At 31.7% G+C, this 24,124-nt stretch overlaps 2 protein-coding genes across 2 annotated transcripts; one reads left to right on the plus strand and one right to left on the minus strand.

Annotated features, from left to right (window-relative positions):
• Positions 1–754: 754 nt before the first annotated feature.
• On the plus strand, positions 755–2,094 carry LOC114745248 (potassium transporter 7-like). Its single transcript, XM_028933399.1, has 2 exons — positions 755–1,334; positions 1,617–2,094. The coding sequence occupies exons 1-2, from the start codon at positions 1,090–1,092 to the stop codon at positions 2,092–2,094; spliced, it is 723 nt and encodes a 240-aa protein (XP_028789232.1). The 5' UTR covers positions 755–1,089.
• Positions 2,010–3,210, minus strand: LOC114745247 (uncharacterized). The gene is made up of 3 exons (XM_028933397.1): positions 2,938–3,210; positions 2,787–2,840; positions 2,010–2,412 (listed from the first exon to the last, which is right to left on the minus strand). The coding sequence occupies exons 1-3, from the start codon at positions 3,208–3,210 to the stop codon at positions 2,389–2,391; spliced, it is 351 nt and encodes a 116-aa protein (XP_028789230.1). The 3' UTR covers positions 2,010–2,388.
• Between the last annotated feature and the right edge of the window lie 20,914 nt (positions 3,211–24,124).

A 24,124-nucleotide genomic window follows, 5' to 3' on the forward strand; every position in this document is an offset into this window, starting at 1 on the left:
AATAAAATATTAACATTAAAATTTCACTTTCCTTCTCAATCCAAGCACACCTCTGGATTTCTCTTTTTGTGCCTCTTTTATGTCATCTGCTAGTTGAGAATAATACTTCTGGACCTTTTTTAAGAGATCTCAACTGCATAAAAACCATATTCACCCTCCTTTTCAAGTGTTGTATGCTCAGAACAACCACATCCTATATATTTTGATAATATAAATAGCTTTTGTATTTATTTCAAATATGGAATTCTTGAAAAGTGTTTGTTATCACTTTTATCCCATATAGATGCGGACAAAAATTGCTGTTGAATTCTTGTAGAACTTTTCATCTAAAAAAGGGGGAAGAAAAAGGAATGCATATCTTAGGGCCATTTCATTGTCATCTCATATGATAAGGGACATGTTCCTTTTTACTGCCTCTCTTAGGTTAAGAACCCATAGTCTTCTTTGTTTGTTTTTTTTTTTAATGGTAAACTCATTCACATGCGGTGGAGGGTTTGGCTAGCCTGATATTTTTTTAGCATTGATAGCTCTCTTTTTTGTCCTTTCTTTGGGGAGAATGTCCAGCTGTATGTCCCCTTGTTTCTCAGTTAAGTTTTCCCCCAATTGAATTAAAATAAGATTAATAATTTCCTTCTGCTAACTCAATGGAAGGATGGGAATTTAGCTGTCTTTAGCTCCTAGCCTTAGAAAATGCCTTACTGGTGGCATAATAATAATGGTGGCATAATAATAATGGTGATAATAATAGAAATATGTAGATCTTCTAATTGTGCATGTTTCTCGTATTTAGCATTTTCCAATTTCTTTTTTCAGGCATTGCTGAGATCGGGGTGATGATGATGACAACTATTTTGGTAACCCTTGTTATGCTTCTTATATGGCAGATCCACATCATCATAGTTTTGAGTTTTGTGGTAGTGTTCTTGGGATTGGAATTGCCTTTCTTTTCATCAGTTTTGTGGAGTGTGGGAGATGGAAGTTGGATAATATTGGTCTTTGGCATAATAATGTTTCTTATCATGTATATATGGAATTACGGAAGAGCTCAAGTATGAAACTGAAGTCAAGCAAAAGCTGTCAACGGATTTAATGCGAGAATTGGGTTGCAATCCTGGGACAATTCGAGCTCCTGGGATAGGTTTACTGTATAACGAGTTGGTTAAAGGAATTCCAGCAATTCTTGGTCATTTCCTGACTACGCTTCCAGCAATACACTCCATGATTATATTTGTATGCATCAAATATGTTCCTGTTCCTGTAGTGCCTAAAAGTGAAAGGTTCATTTTCCGGCGGGTCTGCCCTAAAAGCTACCATATATTTCGTTGTATTGCCAGGTAGTTCTTTTATTTTTTATTGAGTTTTCTTTTGCCCCCTTTGGGTATCCAGGGTATGTAAATCTGCATTACATGAGATCAGTGGGGATTTAAAATACAGAACATGCTTAACATTAGAAAAATCATATGCATTGGCACAATGTTGTTATATTAGTTTAAGAAACAATGCTCGCAATAGCTTCGCTTCAACTTATGCAAGGAATGATTTGTGGGACATCTAGTGAATGATTTCACATTTTCATTATTTTCTATTTTGCAACTCAACTCTTTACATGTCAACAGATATGGTTATAAAGATGTTCGCAAAGAAAATCACCAGGCCTTTGAGCAGTTGCTAATAGAGAGCCTGGAGAAGTTCATAGGTCGAGAGGCTCAAGAGCGATCACTGGAAAGTGATGGGGATGATGATTCAGATGCAGAGGAAGAGAATTCTGTCTCAAGGGTTCTCGTAGCTCCCAATGGGAGTGTCCACTCACTTGGTGTTCCTCTTTTGGCTGATTTCCAGGATACACACGACTCCATGGTAGATGCAAGCACATCAGAGGAGGTTAACCCGGCATCGTCAAGCCCTCCAGTGTTTGATGCTGAGCAAAGTCTTGAAAGAGAGCTGTCTTTTATACGGAAAGCAAAAGAATCCGGGGTTGTTTATCTTCAGCGGCATGGGGATATAAGGGCAAGGAAGGATTCCTGGTTTATAAAGAAGGATATAAGAGCTGTCTACTTTGCAGCTTTCCTTGATACATTGAAATTAAATTTATAAGTGCCAGGCTAATAGTATTATCATAAGCTTCATGATTCTATCTCGACATTCACATGAAATTTCATAAATCAAACATATTAGCACTGCATCAACTGTGGCGAAACGGTGAAAATTGTATGGAAACTGAATGGCACGATAAAAAAGCTGATGGTCTTGAATCTCTACCTTGAAGGCTAGACTTGAAGCCGCAGTTTGTTAAATGCTCTGCAAGTCCACCTCCTAATTTATTATGCCAATTTGATTCAGTTTTTGCTTCAGGTGCTGGCCAAACTGTTGCTAGTTTTTCTGTTAGATTTACGCTAGCAGATGTACTTGAGGCTGTCCATTATTGAAAAAGAAAAAAGCATAGAACAGAGCCTTAGGTAGCCGAAAATACAAGATTTACATGCTTATGTATTTTAAGAAGAAATATATCGTTAATAATCCATGCTACATTTTCTCTTTTCAATCTTAGTCAGAAAAAGATAAGGTTGGAAAGATATTAACATGAATGCTAACTTAATTTCTTCCCACCCCCTGCACTCAAGGCTTATTAACATGAATCCGCAAGAACCATCCTTTTCACACCTAGTCTATATTTCCGTACAAAAACATGTCATGTCGTCACTAGAATGATGGATGCTCACGGAATTATATCCCTACAACAAAAAATCCGATTTAAACCAAGCCTTAAGTAAAGCCAATAAACTTACTCGACTCTCCAGAAGCTTTTTCACACTATCTGCACATCCCTCGCACATCATACCCTAGCTCACAGACGCAACAAAATATAAGGGGGAAAGAGTTCAACCAAAAAAAAAAAAAAGATAAGTAAACTTCCAGAAAAAAACGCACAGCCCATACCTCAACATTGAGAACAACAACTTCAGGTGAGAGGGACGAAAGTTCACCAGCCCGTCGGGAATCGTCATCTCCAGAAGCAGCAGAGGCAGAAACGCGTCGGAAACGACAGCGTTTGGGAATGGCCAGCGCAGAAAATCTCCTCGGCGAGAAGGTAGAAGAGGCAGAAGAAGGAACAAGAAAGGAGAAGGAGGAGGCGAGAATGGTGAAGTTGGAAGGAAAGCATTTGAGTTGTGTCGAAGCGAAATGGTTCAGAGTTGAAATCGAAAGCGCCATTGACGTAATGGCGTAATTAGCAATGGTGGATGGTCCTCTTTCTCGTCAGGTCTACGCAGCCGCAGAGGTTACAAATATTGATGAATTTTGGGAAACGGATGCAATAAAAAGATTTTAATGGGCCGCTTTAGATGAATTAAACCAAACGACTAAAAGTCTAAGGGGGATGTTTGACAACTTCCAAATCATAATTTTAAAAGTATTTTTCTGCAAAATGAGACAAACTCCTCTACATATTTACTTCACAAACTGTAAAAACACTTCTGAAACCATGGTTTGGTTTCTATCCAAACACCCTCTGAAATGGATTAGTCACGGATCAACTCGCGGAGGCAGTGATTTTTTTTCTTCTTTTGGTCAGAAAGGAGGCAGTGATTTAATTAAGAGTCAATGTTGTAGTTGTACTTAACTATACTAAGCAGAACCTGATCATAATCATAGTTATAATAGTATAATTTAATTAAACTATATAAAAATATTTATATATAATCCTAAAAAAAGTAATGCTTAAATAAAGAAGATATTAATTTAAAGTTAATCTCTAAAAAGCACATGATAAAGCAAAATAGACAAAATATTGTAAATCCAACTTACTAGTACTTCTTTTTGTTCTTATTATAATGAGTGAAATAAATGACTATCTCTCTATTTTATCTAACTTATAGAAACCTTTCCTTTATTTTAAAAATATATATAATTTTTTTTTAAAATTAAAATGTATGTTATATGAATCTTTTTCATATTTTTGAAATTTTATTTCTATTCATCCATTTATTTGATTTTCAAACTTCTAATTTGAAAAAAATATCAACGTTATTTAAACATTTATATTTATAAAAAATAATTTTTGATACAACAAAAATAATTATAATACACGTGTTTTAAAACTTTTTAATATGTTATAAAATTTATTAATTTTGATCATATTATGGAATATATAATTTTAATTCTTCATAAAATATTGAAACTTAAGTTTTTTTTTCAAATGGCTAGAAAATATTTTAAATTATTATTTTTTATCAAATAATAAATTATATGAGTTTGAAATATTATTTAAATTATGTAAATTTATAATTTAATTTTTTTAAAAAAAAATTCTTCCAAACATTTATAACTTATTTAATTTGATCGCTAATATGCTTATCTAAAGAATTAATCAAATTTCTTTTAATTTTTTTATGTTTACATTAACTAAATTATTTAATTTTTTTGCTCAATATGATAAAAATATTAAACAAACAACAATTTGTAAAAATATAAAATAAAATTAAGTTAAATAAAGAAAAAATATTAAATTCTTTTAAATAGTTTTGTAGTCAAAATTTAGGAATTTAGTATTATGAGGGGTAAATTAGTAAGCAAAAAGTATTTTAGTATAAATTTTAATTAAAAAACATCTTTTAAAAGTATTTTTAACAGAATTAACAGTTTGGATATAAGTATATATTTTCAAAATAGAAGAAAATCTGTGTAATTAAGATAAAATGTAAGGGAGGTTAAAAAATTTTACTCTATTGTAATACATCTATTACAAGCAATTTTTGATCCTAAATATAAGTCATTGATTCACTCATTAATTACTGTTCTTTTTTCATTTTATCCTTATTATTAATTGGGGTTTAGTTTTTTTCCAAATAACCTCTTTGAACATCGTCTTTCAAGGGTAAACTTAAAAAAATTATTAATTTAGAATAAATTTAATGACTTAACTACCATTCTTTAACATGTGAGAGTTAATTAGAAATGCCCCCAATAAGGATCAAAGAGAATAGCTTTTTTTGCCTTTTTCACTCAAAACGACATCGTTTCAAGATAAGTGAAAATCTAATTTAGCTAATTGGTCCAAAATTCTTGATTGAATTAACTAGGAAAATGGTTCACCAATTACATTGATGCTATCCAAGTTAGATTTTTAAAATCATAAATTAAAGTATTAAACAAAACATTTCATCCATGAATAAGAACCAGTGTGTCTCTCCAGAAAGCAGGTGGTATATATGTTCACTGGTGTAATGTGTGTGATTTGAATTAAATGTCACCTTTTTAATCTAAAATATTACCGGTGCAAATATCTGTGGTGCATGTATTATATCACATAGAGAAATAGGTTCTGCTAAACTCCATCCCAAACTCTATAGTCTCTCTCTGCCCAAACCTACAAGTTGAACTAGAGTTATTTGCTGACATTTATGACTACAATCAAATAATGAAGGTCCTCCTTATGTTTATACGATTTTTAATTCTTCGAAAATTCACCACCTGATTTAATGAAGAAAATGTAACAATTTGCTGCAAATGAAGAAGTCTCTTGTGTAAAGAGAGGAAATATCTCGTTGCTGCACAGTAAAGCTTAATAGGTGGCTTTTCCCCTTCAAAACGTTACAATGGAGAAATAATGTAAACACTTTGCTTTCAATAATATGAATAATATCGCCCAATACAGTACTCAAAATATCCATAACAACTTAGGTTCTCAAACTTCAAACCATTTAAGTTCCAGTTAACTGTAAATGAGTGTTATGATACTTATTATTACAATAAGTATGGAAACTAGTTCCATATCAATTAACAAGTCTTTATCAAGGACTAAACCAACCTATACCTTGAACTAAGTCAAAATCATAGGAATACATATGACAACCCGAATAGTAATTTGGCTACACATGACAATATCCAACTATCAGAGCTTTTGTTGAAGAAGGATTCCCAACAAAAGTGCAGTTTTCCTCAATTCAGCCACACAAGAAGGCCATTGATTTTTCACCTTTTTGAGTTCTTGGCTTGCTTTTGTTTGGCCATCCACCATATAGGATTTGTCTTTCTTCACAGCCTCGTACTCATCCATGAACCCTATGGTGTCCAAAACATATTCCTTCTTTCTCCTTTGCAGAGATGACAGTTTGATTTCACAGTCTTCAAATTCTTTCTCTTTGCTTTTCAATTCAGCTTGCAGTCTGGTGATCTGCTCCTTCAATTCAATCATATAATCCTCAGTATTATGAATTTCAGACACAAGCATAGTAGCTGTATCCATCCTTTGAGAATGTTCTTCATCGATCCGCTTCTCTTTTTCTTGAAGCTTGGTGAATAAGTCAAGGTTATCAGCAGCTTGCTTGAAGGACGAGAGAATTCTTTGGATTTCTTGATGAAGAGAGTCTATTTTGCCTCTAATAAGGCCGTGAGAGGAAGGTTCTTCTTCAGAAAAATGGGTGGACAAGAACTTGAGTGCATTCTCAAGGCGATCAGTGTGTTCTTCTGAATTAGCTATCTGATGGAGATCCATTTTCAATGAGGATTCTATATCAAGAAAGGCCTTAGCCACCTTGCCATCTTCGAGAGCAGCAAGTTTGGAAATAGAAGGCAGGCCAACTTCCAAGTCGGAAGCATCCTTCATTATTCGAAGTAATCTAATAAGATCATCATCAATGGAGGTCTCTTTTTTACTTAACATAATTTGGCCCTGAAGCAAACGAAATGAAGCGTTAATTTGCAAAGTATCATATACAGATTACATGGGTACCAGTTGATGATCAAATTGTACTATTATAGCATTAGTATATGCCAGTTTTAAAGAATAAAATTAGATCCCAAAACTGATGCAATACAATGAAGACTTACTTGTGCAGATTGATCAGTAACAGCAGAGCTCCCTGATTCTGTTTCTATGTGAGTAGTTGAAGCTGCCACTTGAGGCTTTTTGGGAGAAGAGATTGAAGAGATCTAAGAGCATAGGAATAGCAAAGTTAATCTGAATGGAAATCACTAATGTATCAATAGTGCAAATATGTTAAAACTGAATATTTACCGGTGGAGAGGTCATTCCAGTAACAAATGGTGGAATCCATAATGCCATTTTGTTTGATGTTTCTTTGGAAGAACATTCATTGGTAGGTTCTTGAATTTGTTGAGGAGCTTTGTTGGAACTTCTACTTTCTTTAAGTGCTTGCTGATCACCCATTTCCCTCCCGCATAACTCCTAAGCAAAGGAATGAGTAAACAAGACATGAATTTAAAGCTAAAATTTTGAATGCAGCAAGCTTACCTTAGAAGTATCTAATGTAGAAGGTTTTCCAATTTTTGGTTTTGAATAATTTGAAGAACTTGCTTTGTCATATTTCTCTAGTGAAGGACCTTCTCTAAAAGTTGCCTTAAGATTCTGTACAACACCAAATTATCCCAAATGAACATCAAGATGAAAAAAGCGGCTGAAAGTTATGTCTTCTTATCATAAATTCAGCCCATACGAGGATTCAGGAAGCACAAGGTCATCTCTTTATTTCTTAACCTGCTAGATTCTGCACTCCCTTAGGATCTCTATATAAGTCACCTTCTCAAAAAAGATGACAGTCTCTTTTCTAAATCAATCACATTAGATAAAAAGATTAACAGTCAATTGCTGTATTTCAATTTTATTCTTTTTGCAATTTTCTATGAAAGAGGTTTCGTATGAGAAAGATGATTGTTTTTGAAGATGATGCATACTTAATAAATATAAATTGATTTTTTTTCCTTTTACAATTTGTTGGTATCTTAAATCTGATTTAATACGTCTACTAATAGTGTCAACTTTAATAACCGGTCGTGCATTAGAGGCTCTTAACAACTCCTATCCATAAAACAAAATCATTACCGTTAAAGACATTTCCGCTTCCACAATGCTACTTGCTTAACTGGGGGAAAAAAATCAGTGTATATTACATCAATGAAGGGATTGATTGTAGAATAACCCTTACCATCTCTGAATTAGATGATGGAGTTGTAAAGAGTTTTTCTTCAACAATTTCATTTGCTGATGCATTGGTAATCTATGTAGCCCATAAAATATCAGTAAGTTACCATAAAAAGTTCAGATAATGAAGAAGCATGTCATGTCGTATATTAATTTAAAGAGAAGCTATACGTTTGCTGGTCTGAGTCCCTATTATTATAGAATAACATAATGTACATACCTTTCTCGAATTTGGCAATGAAGTTAATATATACTATATTTAAAATACGCACCATTTGCTTCATAGAAAAGGGAATTACTAGTTGATTATCAAATTTTTCTATTCTAACATTAGCATATGCCAGCTTTAAAGAACAAATTCCATTCCCAATTGGTGCAATAAAATGAAGGCTTACTTGTGCAGATTGATTAGTGATAGTAGAGTTCCCTGATTCTATTTTCACGTGAGCAGCTGAAGTTTCATTTTGAGGCTTTTTTGGAGAACAGATTGAAGAGATCTAAGAGAATAGAAATATAGAAGTTAATCTGAATGAGAATCAATAATGTATCAATAATGCAGATATATTGAAAACCAAATATTTACCAGAGGAGATTTCATTCTAGTAACGGATTCTGGAATCATCAATGCCATTTCGTTTGATGTTTCTTTGGAAGGGCATTCATTAGTGGTTTCTTCAACTCTTTGAGGAGCTTTATGCGAGCTTCTACTTTCACCAAGTGCTTGTTGATCACCTATTGATTCCTTTTCACATAACTCCTGAGGAAAGGAATAATTAAGCAACAAGTGATATATTTAAAGCAAAAAACTAATGAAACAAGCCTACCTTTCTAAAAACTAATGTGCCTAGATTTGAGATTGTTAGCTCCGACTGAGTTGGTGAATTTACATTGTAAACCAAATTATGCTGAATGAACATAAAAATGTAAAAACTATCACAAGCTTATGTCATTTAGCAGCTAACTCAACCCATATCAGGAAGGACTATATAGCAGATACCGTTTGTGACGTATTACTTAGTTCTGACTTCATGATTTAATATGCTTTTCTAGCTTCCTCTTATTTTGGTACCTTCTTGAATACTTGGCTCTGTTTGTTTCTTAAATTTGTTTTAATTAGATTACCCATAGCGTCAACTTTGATAAATATACAAGTGCTAAAGCATTTGGTGAGAAAAGACTCTTACCCTATTAGCCTTTGATGGTGGAGTTGCTGCTGTATTTGAAGTAGGAAGTTGTTCTTCAACAATTTCATTTGTTGATACCTTAGTGTTCTGTGTAGTTTATAAAATATGAATAAGTTGTTAAGGAAGTTCAATTAACCAAGTCTTTTATTAATAGAGGAAAAAGCTCAACGAAAATAGTACAAAATTATTACTATTATAAGACATTTTCACTTCTACATTGCTGCATGTATAACTGGAAAAAAAAAAAGACTAAGTGTCTGTGTATATATAAAACGGTGAAAGTATTAATTAATAGAGAATAACGCTTACCACATCTGAGTTAGATGATAGAGTTGTAGAGGGCTTTTCTTCAACAATTTCATTTCCTGATGTGTTGGCACTCTACATAGCCCATAAATTATGAATATATCAGTTTCTAAGAGGGTTAAAATAATTAAGAAGCATATCATATATTAATTAAAAGAGAAATTGTTTGTTGATCTGGGTCATTATTGTCATAGAAAAGCATAATGTACACACTTCTATAAAATTTGACGAATTTGTGGTGCCTTTTTTAGCAATCTCCTTTGATAATTTCTTGCTCTAAACATAAACAAATTGTATAATAAAAAGAAGATAAACTGAGCTTTGATGTTATTAGTAAATATAATAAATTAAATCTCATCACACAACATGAAAGAAATATCTTTATTTATTTGGAATAAATGGATAAGAAAATGAGGTATGAGAGAATTCATTAGTAAGTTTCTTAAGTATGCTTAGTCATAGGAAAGTATAAACAGGTACCTTTCCAAAATTTGGAGAATCGTTGCTCTGTTGGGCAATTGCTGAGCCATTTCCAACATCTTGTGATCCCTCTTCCTCAATCTGAACAATAATAGAATATATATATATATATATATATATGTATTAGCTTACTATTAGAGTCAGCTTTGATTCCTAGACGTGCATCAGCTACTCGTACAAACACTGTATAAACTAAAAACAAAATCATTATTGTTAAGTTCTTTCCACTTCTGCATTGCTACATAACTGAAAGATGATCAACGAAAATACAAGTGAAAGCATTTGTCAACGAACGAGTCCCACAATATTTGAATCAGATAACGAAGTTGTTGCTGCTGTATTAGAAAATAACTTGTGTTGAAAATTGAGTTGCTAGAAAAGTTCAGTTCATAAAGAAGCAAATCATACATTTATTGAGAGAGAAACCTTTTTTCCCTAATGAGCCTGAGTCATTATTGTGAAGCATAAGTTAGTACCTCTGTCAAATTTGGTGGACTACTTTTCTGCTTTTGTATTGCGGAGTCTTTTTCAACGGCCTCCTTGGATGCCTCTTCACTCTAAACAATCAATCACAAAAAAAAATATATATATATAAAGAGAGATAAATTGAGTTGAAGTGTCCAATAAACTTTGTATATCCTGGCCCACAAAGAAGAAAAAACCGTTCTAGATTTATTAACAGCCTGCTAAAATTTGGGACAGAGGGAGAAGACAAGTGAGAAATAAATTTGTTAGCTTCTTCAGAGTTTGTTGATTATAGAAAAGTATAATGTATGTACATCAGCTTGGTCTTGAGTACTACTGCTCTGTTCCGATATTGTATTGTCTCTCTCACGAGCTCCCTTTGATTCTTCTTCTCTCCTCTAAGCAATGATAATAAAGAAATTAACGAATTGAAGTCATCAAGAAACATAGCAATCTTAGTCCCCAAAATAAGAAAGTAGGAGAACTATTGAATTTCTACCAAAATTAGTAGAAGTCTAGCACTAACCTTGTAAGCCCATTTGTGAATAATATGGCGTGTGAAGCTGAAGTCACGGTCATCTACAAAGTTTATCGTTTCTTGTGGTGACGAATATTTGAGATAATCAAATACTGCGCAAGCAAAACCACAATTTCATTATTATTAATGTGAGAAGAAATCATATAGAGCATTTAGTGATTGCGCTTAACTATGTATATGTGAATACTTACTCTAAGAGGAGCTGACATTAGTTGAAGGGATATTGTTACAATCTTGCACAAGACGGATTTTCATGGTTTGGAAATCAATTCCTTGATAGATAGTCTGAAGACTTGGTAGATTTACCAGTCTTATTGCAAGTAAATTTGGAAGGACATCCTTGATGACCAACTCTTGTGGGGCGCCCTGCTTCCATTCAAATACTTGCGCAAGCTCAGGAGCATCTTCTATCTCCAACAGCAAGAGACATGGAAGTTTAGCACATGTGGAGATAGAGAATAAGCATTTCAAATTCTTGCAGTGCTTTACTCGAATACTGCATAGCCTTGGGAAACATGGTTGATGCAGATCCAAAGGATTTTGTTGATTCTCTTCATTATCCTCAATTATGCTCACCAGCTCTTCACAGTCTGATATAAATAGCCTTCTCAATTCCGGTATGCTTCTTGTGGTAGATGCAGATAGTATGAACTTCAACTGTTTGCATCCTACAAATGCTAGCCCGGAAAGGTTCCGGAAGCTCAAAGAGTTTTTAGATCCCACGTATATGTCACTTAAATCAGGTAACTCTTGCAAGTTCGAAAGTGCCTTACCTTTCTCCTTGAAAGATAATGCCTGTAAGCATACAATTGAGATATGTCAGTATTAAAGAGTGTCTTTAGTTGATTGATTATAAACTAGAGAAGCAAACTAGAAAGAGATTTACCTTTCTCCTTGAGAGATCTTCTTGTCTTTTGTGTCCACCAACCAAGAAATCTATAAAACTTTGGGCAAGCTGTAGGCATCCTTCAATTCTAATATATTTTAGATGTAATACCTCCACGTAATAGTTTTCTGTGCAAATACTAACCATATTTGGTAAATCTACAAGGTATATTGTCTTCAAGGCTGGGAGATTAAATTTACTCTGAACATTATGATTCTGATCAGCATGACATTCTCGAAATACATATTTCATCTTTTCTGCCTTCTCGATGCTCACAGATCCCAACTCCTTAAAGTCTTTTGAATAAAAAGCTGGGAATACATATTCCAAATTGTTACAGCTCCAAACACGAATTTGCTGTAAGTTGGGAAAGATAGAGTGCACATTCATATGACCCTGACTATTAGCCCCATCGTCTGTTATTATATGTTCCAGCATGTCACACTCCTTGACATACAATGTTTCCAAGAACTTCAGTGATGAGGCAATGGGTATGGTAAAGAGTGACGTTATCTTGGAAAGGCCAGTTATCTCAATCTTTCTCAAATTGGATTGATATAACGGTGGTGGTAAATATCCGTGAGCTGTACTTGGCACATGCTTTGCTTTCGATGCCTTGCTTAAATACAAACATGTGAATTCCATTTTTCCTTTTTCCTGGTAAACACATATAAATTCTTCTTCAATAAACTAATAAAAAAACGTTTTAATATGTTGTTATATTTTAAAAATAGAACGTATTTTTTTTTTGTTCTATACAGAACTTCCGAAATCAACGAAGAATTCAACAAAAATTTTATTTAGCTTTTCTAACAATTTATATATACCTAAATATTTTTAACTTCTCCCCCAATTTTTCTCATTTTGTAAACAAAAGAAATGCTCTCCTTCAATATAAATTAAGTTCAAACTGAAATTTCCACCTTTTGCTTTTTCTATTCTTTTCTATTTAAACAAAAAATTTTTGCAAATAATGACCCTAAAAAATATAAAATTGCGATATGGATTCTTCAAATCCTAAAATTGTTGCAAGCACTGAGTCTTAAGTATAAATTAGCAAATATTATATAAAAGATCAAATTGCCCTCCTATTATTTGGAATACTTGAATTGTCATTTGGAATACTTAATTTGTAATTTTTAATACTGCACTTATTATTTTGTAGTACAGACTTGTTATTTGAAATAATTAACTTGTAATTTTAAATACCATGCTTATTATTCCCAATAGTTCACTTGCTTTTTCCAACAGGAGGACAACTTGGCCTTTTACACAATATTTTCTAATTCATATTTAAGATTGAGTCCCTAACAATAACATTTTCAATTCAAAAATCCAAATTGCAATTTTATATTTTTCAAAGTCTTTATTTGCGATTTTTCCTTTAAACAATTACCTAGAAGAAAAAATTACATATTTTAATCCATATGACATCAGCTTCTATTATAAAAATCATTAAGAATGTAAATTTCAACATTTTAAATACTTCTGTAAATGAAAAAGTAAAATAATGAGAAAAAACTGAACAATATAAATGTCTTAAAATGGAAGTCAGATGTGAAAAAATAACCTACAAATAACATAAGACATATTTTTGGACAAGCCATCAAAATCAATAACATATGCGTCTATACACACACAAAAAGCTACCACAAGTAGAAATCTTCACAACATAATAAATTTTATCTACTTAAATATTCACAGAATAAAAAAACTAGTGGGAAGAGGTTTACCTTTTCCTTTGAGAGATGGTCTCTTTTTTGCACATCAATGGGTAAACCCATAACATTATTTATGAGAAGTTTTGGGCAGTTTTTCAAACTTATATCTTGTAGAGATATTGTCTTCATAGAATACTTTTTGGTGCAGATACTCATCATATTTGGCACATCATGAAGGCTTAGTGTTTTGAGATCTAGGAGATTAAGTTCAATATGAACATTATGCCTTAGATTGGAATGACAATTTCCAAACACATATTTCAACTTTTCAGCATTGAAGACTTTAACCTGCTTTAAGTTGGAAAAGATATAACAATCATTCATATGATTGTGAACATGCCCCTCATCTGTGACTATATGCTCCAGTTCACCACAGCTACTGATTGTCAATTCTTCTAACAATTTCAATGATGAGGCAATGGATAGGGTAAGAAGTGACTTCAACTTAGAAAATCCCTCTAGTCTTATCTTTCTCAGATTCTTGTATGGATATAATGGAAGTGTAAAAAGTCCACCGGCTCTATCGAGATGTTTCTCCTTTAATGCCTAAGTTACATTCAAGTATTTGTTAGCATGTCATTGCATTACAAAATTACAATCATAGCAACCAAGAAGAGTTAGAGATAAGTACCTGAGTAAGGTTCAGCTGATTAGCCTTGGAGAAAGATGGTTCATTGATACTAAAGGCACTTGCTTTTGAAGATAAACAGCACAGAGGGCCCCATGATTTCTGCACTTGGGAAGGCTGTGGGAGATAATATTCTGGATATATGTTGATGAATTTTGGTACGTTTGCAATTTTCATTTCTTTTAGCAGGGGGAGTATGATTTCTTTTTCTAGTTGATACATTCCTTCCTCCTCTAAACACTGTTGAAATATGTATTTTAGCTTATTACAACCATGGATTTTCAAACTTTCTAGCTCTTTGCAAGGAAAAATTGGCAATATAAATTCCAAGTCATGACATTTTTCAATCTCGAGAACCTTCAATTTCGAGAACATTGAGAGATGGATCTTTTGAGTAGGATCTTGATCATCATCCACTTTCTGCTTTCTCCATCTCTCATCATCAATTATTAGGCATTTCAGCTTTGAGCACCCTCTTATGTATAAATTTTCCAACTGCCTTAGACTTTGAGCTGTGGATGGATGGAAAAGACATGTCATCGAACAATCATTTAACTCTATAGACTTCAAGCTACTTAGCTCTAGCTTGCCCTTCAATAATGTGCCATCTAGTTCAGGACAACAACTTAAGTATAGCTTCTCTAGTTGCTTGAGAAAGTCATTAGGAAAAACACCACGACATAATTCCCTCACACGCATGTTATAAAGTCGCAGCTCAACTAAATTGGAGAAGATCGTTGCATCAGGTTGAACTCCACTTGTATTGATGAGGCATTGTATTGCAGGCCAAGATTTCAAAGAAAGCCTAAGTAAGCCATTCATGCCTTCATCTTCTTTAGGATAAACCATATCAGGAACAAGATTTGTCCATCTTGTTTCATTACATTCTGTTAGCTCGAGAATCTCTGCTCTTGCTGCCAAGGATTTGACTGTGCTTTCAGACAATATCCCTTTTAACTTGGTTGAATTGAAATATCTTTTTGTTGAAGCATCCAATTGAAAAGAACGCTCGTAGAAATAGTCGCCTTCTATATGATATATTCCAAATTCTTGATGAAGATCTATAATTTTAGAAGGCTCTGCATCATTTTTAAGAGTGTCTTCATTTGAAACATAATACAATGCTTCAAGTTTCAAGCATCTCCCAATCACTTCAAATGGGTTATTCTTTTCGATTGAACAATCTACCAAGCCTAGCAACATCAGTTTCTCCAGTTGGCTAACTTCATTTGGCAATTCACTAATTGAACAATTTGTCAATTCAAGAGTCTGGAGTTTTTTTAGGTTTTGCAAAATAGATATATCACCTAACTTCCAATTTGTTAGGGACAGTGTTTGGATATTTTCAAGTGAATGAATTGATTTTGGTAGTGACAAGGCCAATGTTCTCCCCAACTCAACCTTGGAATACAAAAGCAAAACTTTAAGTCCCTCCATGTCTCCAAAGAATGTGTCAGGAACTTCCAAAGAATGATTTGCATTTATCCATACTAAAAGAACCTCAAGATTTTTGCCCTCAAAAGAGTTGGAAAAGTCATCTATCATCCAGGATGAATATTTTATATTCTCCTTTAATTTACTTTTAGAATCCATGATTATTTGAATCTTTTCATCTCCTATTTGTTGGGCCACCTCATGAATCACATCGTGCATCTTTACACATCCTTCTTTTGTAGTCAACAATAAAGTAGAATGTACGAGTGCGGTTTTGATTAAAAGCACTTCACCTCTAGCTTTGCAATAGCTGCCAACATTTTTACAAAGCCCTATACCTATAGCAATTCTGCTTAAAAGCTCTATAGGTATTTCGTAAGCTCTTGGGAATAAAGAACATATCAGGATGAGATCCCGGGCTCCTGTATCTTGATGGTCGAAGCTCATTTTCAAGGAATTATAAAACTTTTTCATTTCTTCATCAATATTTTCATGCCTTAAGGATGAATTTTTTTCCGTTACTGCAAAAGTATCCTCCCATTCATTTGGATCACAATTTCTGAAGGTTCTTGCAACTGCTACAATTACAACTGGTAAGTTTCCACACTCAATCACAACTTTTGATGCTAGCAACTTCAATTTATTAGGACAATCCTTCCCATTTTCAGTGGCGTGATGTAGGAAAAGATTCACTGCATCTTCCTCAGGTAAGAGCCCTAGTTTAACAGTCTTTTGGCAGCTCATTCTTCTACAAATGGTCTCATAACGTGTGGTTAGCAAAACACAACACCGGCCCTGAGTATGGATGCCATGGTGAATCCCTATGTTCTCAAGTTTGAGCTCTTCCCAGACATCATCAAGTATTATAAGTACACTACCAGCATTAGTGATTCTGATCCATATTTGTTCTGCATGTGTTAAATTGTTGCCATCCTCCAACTTCAACTCTAATTTTTTTGCAATTTCATCTCGAATCTTCTTTTCGTCAACAGGATTAGGCACTTCAATGAAGACAACTTTATCAAATGCCTTTGAATTTTCAAATTCCTTCCCAACTGCTTTTGCCATTGTGGTTTTCCCTGATCCTCCCATTGCTTGCAATCCAATCCTATGTATATTGTTATTTTTCAGCTCCTTCCTAAGTCGTTCATAATCTAAGCTTCTACTCTTAAAATGCATAAACTCTTGTGAATAGAACTCCATGCCTGGACGTCCAGCTGCATGTGCAACTTGTGAGAAGTTCTCAGCTTTGTCCATTATTGTTGGAATCTCTTCCATGATGTGGTCTAATTTCTTCGCCAGTGAATACTGTGAAAACCAATCAGTACAGAAACCAAGCCATTTCTTTGGTCTTGTTTCTTGCTGAATGAGGTTGTTGGCTTTTTGAACCCAATGCTTAACTAAAGGGTCAATTTGAGTCTCATTTCTTCGTTTGGCTTCTTTTATCTTCATGTCAACACTCTCCACTGCAGCTGACAATTCTCCTTTTTTCTCTTCAAATTCAGCTGCATAACTCTTGTAACAACACAAATATGGAAATTCCTTTGTTACTTTATCTACCAATATATCAGTACATTTTGCTGCAGCAGCACTACTGGCAGCAGCCTCCGCCATCTACCATACATAATGAGATTACAATTACAAAAACAAGGTCATATCATGATATCTCAGGCACAACTATGCTATGATCCAATATTTAGCATAAAAACAAATCATAGTAATCAAAATCTTAGTACTTGTATAGTGCACAAAATTTCGCAACCTCTATATTTTGGATGAAACAATCCATTATAAATATGACAGGAAAGTTAGTTTAGCCTCAGAAGAAAAGTTTGATTTATAAGTCTAAAGAGCTCTCTCTTCTAATAAGTTATTGTAGTCTTTTAGAATGTGTCATGGTGGGTTGACACGAAAAAATCTGACGTCATTATAAATTAGAAAGAAAAAGGTGATGAGAATTAAAAATATATAAATATATGTATTTGTTTCTTTTGTCAGTTTATATAGTAGGTTGAAATGGAAATATCCAATAATATTAACATTTTCTACCGTAATAAATAAATTTATTATGTTAGCATAATGTCAGAACTTATTGCTACAGACCACAAATCAAAAATTGGAAAACTCAAAACTCAAAAATCATAAATCTTATTGGTTTCTCCATAAGCCACACCTATAGAATGCCATTGCAAATAATTTGATTTCCGCATATGACTCTAAATTTTACAGTAAAATACTTCAACCTATAATTTATTACATTTTGTCTTGATCACACGATTTTCCATAATCTATTGTGATAGCATACCCTTAAATTTCAAAAGATACTTTTTAATTAAAATACTTTTGTTTACTAGTTTACATCACGGTCCTAAATTTTCAATTTTGGCTAAAATATTTTTAAAGAATTTAAAATTTTTCCCTTTTCCTTGATTTTTTTTATTTACTTTGTAAAAATAATGTTCAATGTTTTCATCATGTTAGAAAAGATACTTAAATAATTTAGTTAATGATTAATATCATCTTTAGTTGCAAAAATTTGATCTCATTTTGGTTTCAATTTGGTCCTGAAAGTTTGAAGGGAAAATCCCAAAAAAAGTCCTTGGAATATGGGAAATTCTACATTGGGTCCTGAAATTTCAGAAATGACAAAATGGGTCAGTGACCCAATGTGTCATTTGTCAAATTAAGAGAAATTGAAAACTTTGCCCTCATTTGCATTCATTTACTACAATGATTCAAGAAATCACTATAAGGGTTTAGGTGTTATCTAAATTCGTGTAGCGAATAACTACTCACTTTTTCATAGTCAGGTGTCTTGTTATTAACTACAACTAATTTTGTAATCACTAAAATAATGTAAGTATTACCTAGATTTGTGTAGAGAATAACTACTTATTTTTCATAGTTAGGTATCTTATTATTATCAAGTACCTTATTATTAACTACAACTAATCTTATAATCACTAGAACAATGTAAGCATTACCTAGATTTGTTTAGATAATAACTACTCACTTGCTTAACCAAGGGTAAAATTGTCAATTCGCCTTAATTTCACAAATGACAGATTGGGTCAATGACCCATTCTGTCATTTTCAAAATTTAAGGACCCAATTTGGGATTTTGCATATTCCAAGGGCTTTTTTTGGGATTTTCCCAAGTTTGAAACTAGTGATTTTGATTTCTGAAATTTAACTTTGTTTTGATCCGCTGACAGATTTTTTGTTTCTGGAACAATGGTTTTTGGTTAATGAACGTATGAACTTTCAGAAACTAAAATTAAAATAAGATGAAATTTTAAAAACTAAAAATGATATTTACCCTTTACTTAATATATACATGAAAAAACTTGATTGAAAATTTCATTAATTTTTGAAATAAATATATAACTGACTAAGCATGTTTATAAGTGTTTGTAACTAAAGCTTTGTTAAAAATCTTATATTTTAAATTTAAATTATTTATATAATCTCCCAACCCTGCATCATTTATAATTATAATATATGATGAAGAAATATGTGTTTGAAATATTTTTTAGCCATTATTTGGAAAAAACCTCAATAAATAAGTTCTAATACATGTGATGAAAAATTAAAATTTAAAAGTTTATAATATAATCAAAATTAACTTTATAACATATTAGAAATAGTTTTTTGACAAATATAATATAAATATTCAAATAATTTTTATGTTAAGGAGGTGTATTTTTGTCAAAACAAAATTTTAAGAGTCAAACTTAACAGAGAACTAACATTTGGATAAATGAAAATGGAATATCGGTTATATAAAAAAGATTAGCATATAATTTAATTTCAAAGAATGTTCATACACAATTTTAAAAAATGAAAGGTTTTTATAATTTAAGTAAAACAATTATGTCTCCAGTACTCTCGTGGTCACAATGGCTTGGAAGGATGAGAGGGAGGAACGGGATAATTAGTGATGGAACAACGAAGAAAAGCGTTCCTTTAATAAATCCACTGAGAAATAGGAATTGATAATTTTGAGCATTTTCATTACTAAATATTTTATAATAGAATTAGTGATGCATTACTGATAGATTGTTTGATAGCATAATTATGTTGTTAATTTTAATCATGAAATTTGAAACAGAAGAAAATTGGGTTGTTAAAGGCGTTGATTTGGAAACTCATAATATCAATATTATGAAATTCTATGCTTACTTCTTGACTCTTGTCCAAGTATTTCAAACTCTATGATAGGAAGGAGCTTCTTACTTCTTGCTTTGACCCTAATAAAAAAGCAACATTAATCCAAATTTCAGAGAAAAATTAAGGGAATGATAACCTAAATTGTAAAGACAAAAATTTAGATAATACTTGGGAAAATTTGAGAAAAATTTCTTCATTGAAAATTTTATTAGTGAGGAGGACCTGAATCAAAATATCAGTATCATATGTGCTGCAAAGTCCTGATATTTTCTGTGTACAAAAATCTATCAACTTCTTATCACTAGTAAAGTTTTTAAAAGGAGATTTTTCTCTTGCTTTTTATAAAAGCAATCATGTTTTTTAATAGCAAGAATGTCTCTAATCAACAGTGATTGAGAAAATTGGTGCAGAAGGCAACTAATTAAAGATGTTAGAATATTAGTGGAAAAAGAAAGAAAATACATTTAAGAGTTTCTTCCCATTTTTAATTATCTAACGAAAAAAAAACGATTTTGTCCCGAAAGATACCCTTGAAAACCTATTAGATGTTTGTTTAAACTTTTAAAAACAAATAAAATAAAATAAAAACTCATTCGTTTTTTCGTTAGCAGATAAAAAGTGCTTTTTATTATTGTAATAATTGTAAAACAACTTCTACTTTTATAAGCACAATAAATCACTTTTTAAACCGTCGAAAATTACTTTGAGAAACTCAAAGTAACATGCTCTTTAATTATTCAATTTAAATAAAATCTCAATGATTAAAAAAATAATCTGGCTTGTTGATAAATTTTTTTTAATTGTGATTTTTACGGCCTTTTTTTTTCGTCACACAGCCTAGCTTAAATCATTGATGATAAAAACACAAAAACATGCAAGCAATTGATTTTTTTGTTCCTATAGTGAGGTAAATAAGTAAATATAGAAAGTACAAAGAGCCGTATTGTTCCCAAATAGCAGAAGATGCAGTTAATTTTATAATAAAAACATACATAACCCAATGTAGTTTGTAATTTAAGAAAGGCCAAAGCATAGATCATTTAACTTTGTTCAAGATTTCAATTTGATTCTTTAACTTTAAAAAGTAAACTTTTAATCTTTTAACCGTAATTTTTTTAAAAAAATAATGACATTAAGACTTAAATGTTGATAAAATATTATCAAATACTAACATTTAAGTTTAATTTTCAAACCATTCATAATTATTACAAAAAATCATTATTAAACCTAATAATTTTGGGATTAAATGGCCAAATGTATGCTTTTTAAAATTAAGTGATCAAATTAAAACCTTATACAAAGTTAAATGACCAAATATATATTTTAGCCTTTGAAAAATCTACTATAGAAGTTTCCATGAATAAATGAAATCTACGACCAAAACTATGCGTATACTAACCTGTGAATAGGAACTGTTCAAGTATGCCTCACGTGGCCAATCAAGATCTAAGAAATAAAAGCGAGTTAAAACCAAAAAAAAAAAAAGGATGTTTGAGAGAAAATAAAGTTGGGAAAGAAAAAAAAGCAGCTTCCTTCAATAGACAAACTCTGAAACAGAACACAAACCCTAAAAAAAAATTTTCCCCTTTGTTTTCTTTAAATGCAAAGGAGAAAAGCAACTCAAACCAGAAGAACAGAGCATCAAAAGATTTTTAAGATTAAAGAGAGAAATGAGAGCGAGAATAGAGGAAGAGCACCAAATTGCAGAAAGCACAAGCAAAAAGTACAATAAGTGGCTACTGATGATTGATGAACATTTTTATTTACAGTCGTATCAGTCATATTATCAAGGTTTCTCCGAATGAGACCAAATTCATGTGGAAAATTTGAGCCTTCTTTGGAAAAATGGGAAAGCGAAGTCATGATTATGCATGGCTCAATAATTGATCTTTTTGGTAGCCAGCCACCGCGACTGGCGGGCCTCTCTGTTTATTATACTTTCAAACATCTAATTAACTAATTTAAGTAAATTAAAGATGTAAATTGAATTAATAAATATGACATATTTTTTTAGAACACCCTAATTATCTTCCTTAATTCACTCATTCCTTCTCCCAATATGGTTAATTTAGGAAACAATTGACAATCATGCAAAATAAGTCTCACACATATGACTAACATCAACTCTCAAATTAGATTTTATATTAAGGAGTGGAAGGATATTTTATTTTTGTCTCCCTATGAGATAATGCCAGATTAATTTTATTTTATTTATTATTTATTATTTTATTATTTTAGAGGTGAATTTAGGATAATTAGGCTTTACCCTATATTTGATAGGACGAAAATGGAAAGAAGAAGAGGGGAGAAAAAATTTTCACAAATTCAATTTAAAAAATTAAACAAGTGAGGTTATAAAATTTTGATAAAGAAAAAATGTAAAATAAAAGAGTAATAAAACTTAATTAAAAGCTTTTACCCCATTTTATCAATTTTTTAAATTAAGCTCATCAAATTTTTCTTTCCCTTTCCTCTTTTTCATTTTCCTCGTATGCCTTAAAAGAAAAAGGAGTCCTGTGTTCAGTCCTTTTATTTATTTATTTATTTTTTATCAGAAGTCGTTTTATCTTGTATAAGGAAAAATGAGTCATTTGGTGTGAAATGAACTGTAACATATTAAAGTCTACTTACAAGTCAAGCTTTCAATGAATTAAATTATTTCATGGGTTTTTGAGCTTATACAGTTTTTTTTTTTTTTTTGACCGGAGAGCTTATACAGTTCAATGATAATGAAAAGATGATTCTTAAATTGATAATGCTGCTGCTACTTTTTTATGATTCTTAAATTGACAATGCTACTCTTTTCTTTTTTGTGAACTTCCCTTTAACGGGACCCCTTTTTAATCTTTGCATAGTTATTTGTTATACAGCCCAGAACTCTACTATGTCGACGTGCCTAATTTTTTTTTTTTCAATTGTTAAAAAAACTTTGGTCAATTTTTCTATAATTATAATATCAAGTTTTCCACCGCATTTTGTCATGTGTCTTTTTTCTAATTTTTCCATAGAACGATTTAACGCTAATTTTACATGGAAAAAAAATCATGTATGATTAGAAAATTTAATATAATGATTACAAGTAGTTTTATCTAAATAATCTCCTCTTATAGCGATTATTTATCTTCATATGAATATATGCAGAATAACATAACCAACCAAACTTAAAAGTTATATCCACCACCTGTATTATTTTCCTTTACCCATTGTTACAATTTATAACAAGTTCAAGGCAACTAGCAAGTCTCCCCCAAAACCTAAATTCCTCTCCCAAGCATGAATGATTTAAATAATTTTTTAGTTTTTTCCCAAGATAAATGTTTAAATAATTTTTTATATTAAAGAGGGGTATTTTTTGTCAAAAGAAAATTTTAAGAGTCAAATTTAACAGTCAACTAACCAACGTTTAGATGGATATAAATAGAATCTCAAATATATTAAAACAAGTTTGTGTAACATATATTTTAATTTAAAAAAATACTTATGTACAATTTTAAAAATGAAGGAGAAGTTTTTATAATCTACATAAAACAAAGGGATAGCTATATGCATCTTAGCAGCGATTTTCCTTGGTCACAACAAGAGTTTTGCTTTTTTCATTTTTATCTCCCCTCCTCCCTTGGTTGTCACCATAGCTAGACTGAGGGAAGGAAGGCGTAAGATGGAGGGAGGGGTTTCCATTGGATGAAGGATAGATAGTCATGAAATTGATGACGGAATATTTTTATTTCATAACAAGTATTTTAGCGATAACAATTGGAGGTGGAATAAAATTGGTTACAAAATAGGAATAGGTCATTTTCAAAGTTAGCAATGAGCTTTTACATGTCAATCATTTACAGAATTAGTGATAAATTATGGACAATTGTTGCAACAGAATAATACTATCAACAATTTTAATCATAAAATTAGTGATAGAATAAAATTTGGTCACTAAATTTTATTAACTCCAATATTTAATATACAGCTTAGTTAGAGATTTAATATGATTATAAATATAATATTTTAATTTATTTTGTTTTTTATATTTATCTATTTTGTTCCAAAGTAATCTTTATGATAATTACAAGAATTATTTCAATACATTAATTAATAAATATATTATAAATAATTAATTTTTTTAATATTCATAAATTAATTGTTTAGGTCTGGACAAAACACAAAGGTTGGAGGACTCATAATATCAAAGTCGTGAAATTGTACACCTACCTCTTGTCCACGTATTTCTAACCCTTCGGTCGGAGAGGGGCCTTCTTTTTTCCTTCTTGTTTTGACTCTAATAAAAAGACAACATATTGATTCAAATGTTGAGAAAAATTAAGGAAATAACCTGCGTTGTAATGACATAAAAAGTTAAAATAAAAATAATCACGTGA

This window comes from Neltuma alba, unplaced genomic scaffold, assembly GCF_004799145.2.
Source record: "Neltuma alba isolate B1F8T4 unplaced genomic scaffold, ASM479914v2 tig00004567_pilon, whole genome shotgun sequence".
Taxonomy (NCBI): domain Eukaryota; kingdom Viridiplantae; phylum Streptophyta; class Magnoliopsida; order Fabales; family Fabaceae; genus Neltuma; species Neltuma alba.

What these genes read in the sequence shown, in the direction of transcription:
- LOC114745248 (XM_028933399.1), top strand. Translation starts at nt 1,090, where the DNA reads ATGCGAGAATTGGGTTGCAATCCTGGGACAATTCGAGCTCCTGGGATA. An exon ending in ATATTTCGTTGTATTGCCAG is followed by an intron (nt 1,335 to 1,616) that starts GTAGTTCTTTTA and finishes ACATGTCAACAG; the next exon opens with ATATGGTTATAAAGATGTTC.
- LOC114745247 (XM_028933397.1), bottom strand. Translation starts at nt 3,210, where the DNA reads ATGGCGCTTTCGATTTCAACTCTGAACCATTTCGCTTCGACACAACTC. An exon ending in TTGTTGTTCTCAATGTTGAG is followed by an intron (nt 2,841 to 2,937) that starts GTATGGGCTGTG and finishes TCTGTGAGCTAG; the next exon opens with GGTATGATGTGCGAGGGATG. An exon ending in AAAAGCTTCTGGAGAGTCGA is followed by an intron (nt 2,413 to 2,786) that starts GTAAGTTTATTG and finishes AATAATGGACAG; the next exon opens with CCTCAAGTACATCTGCTAGC.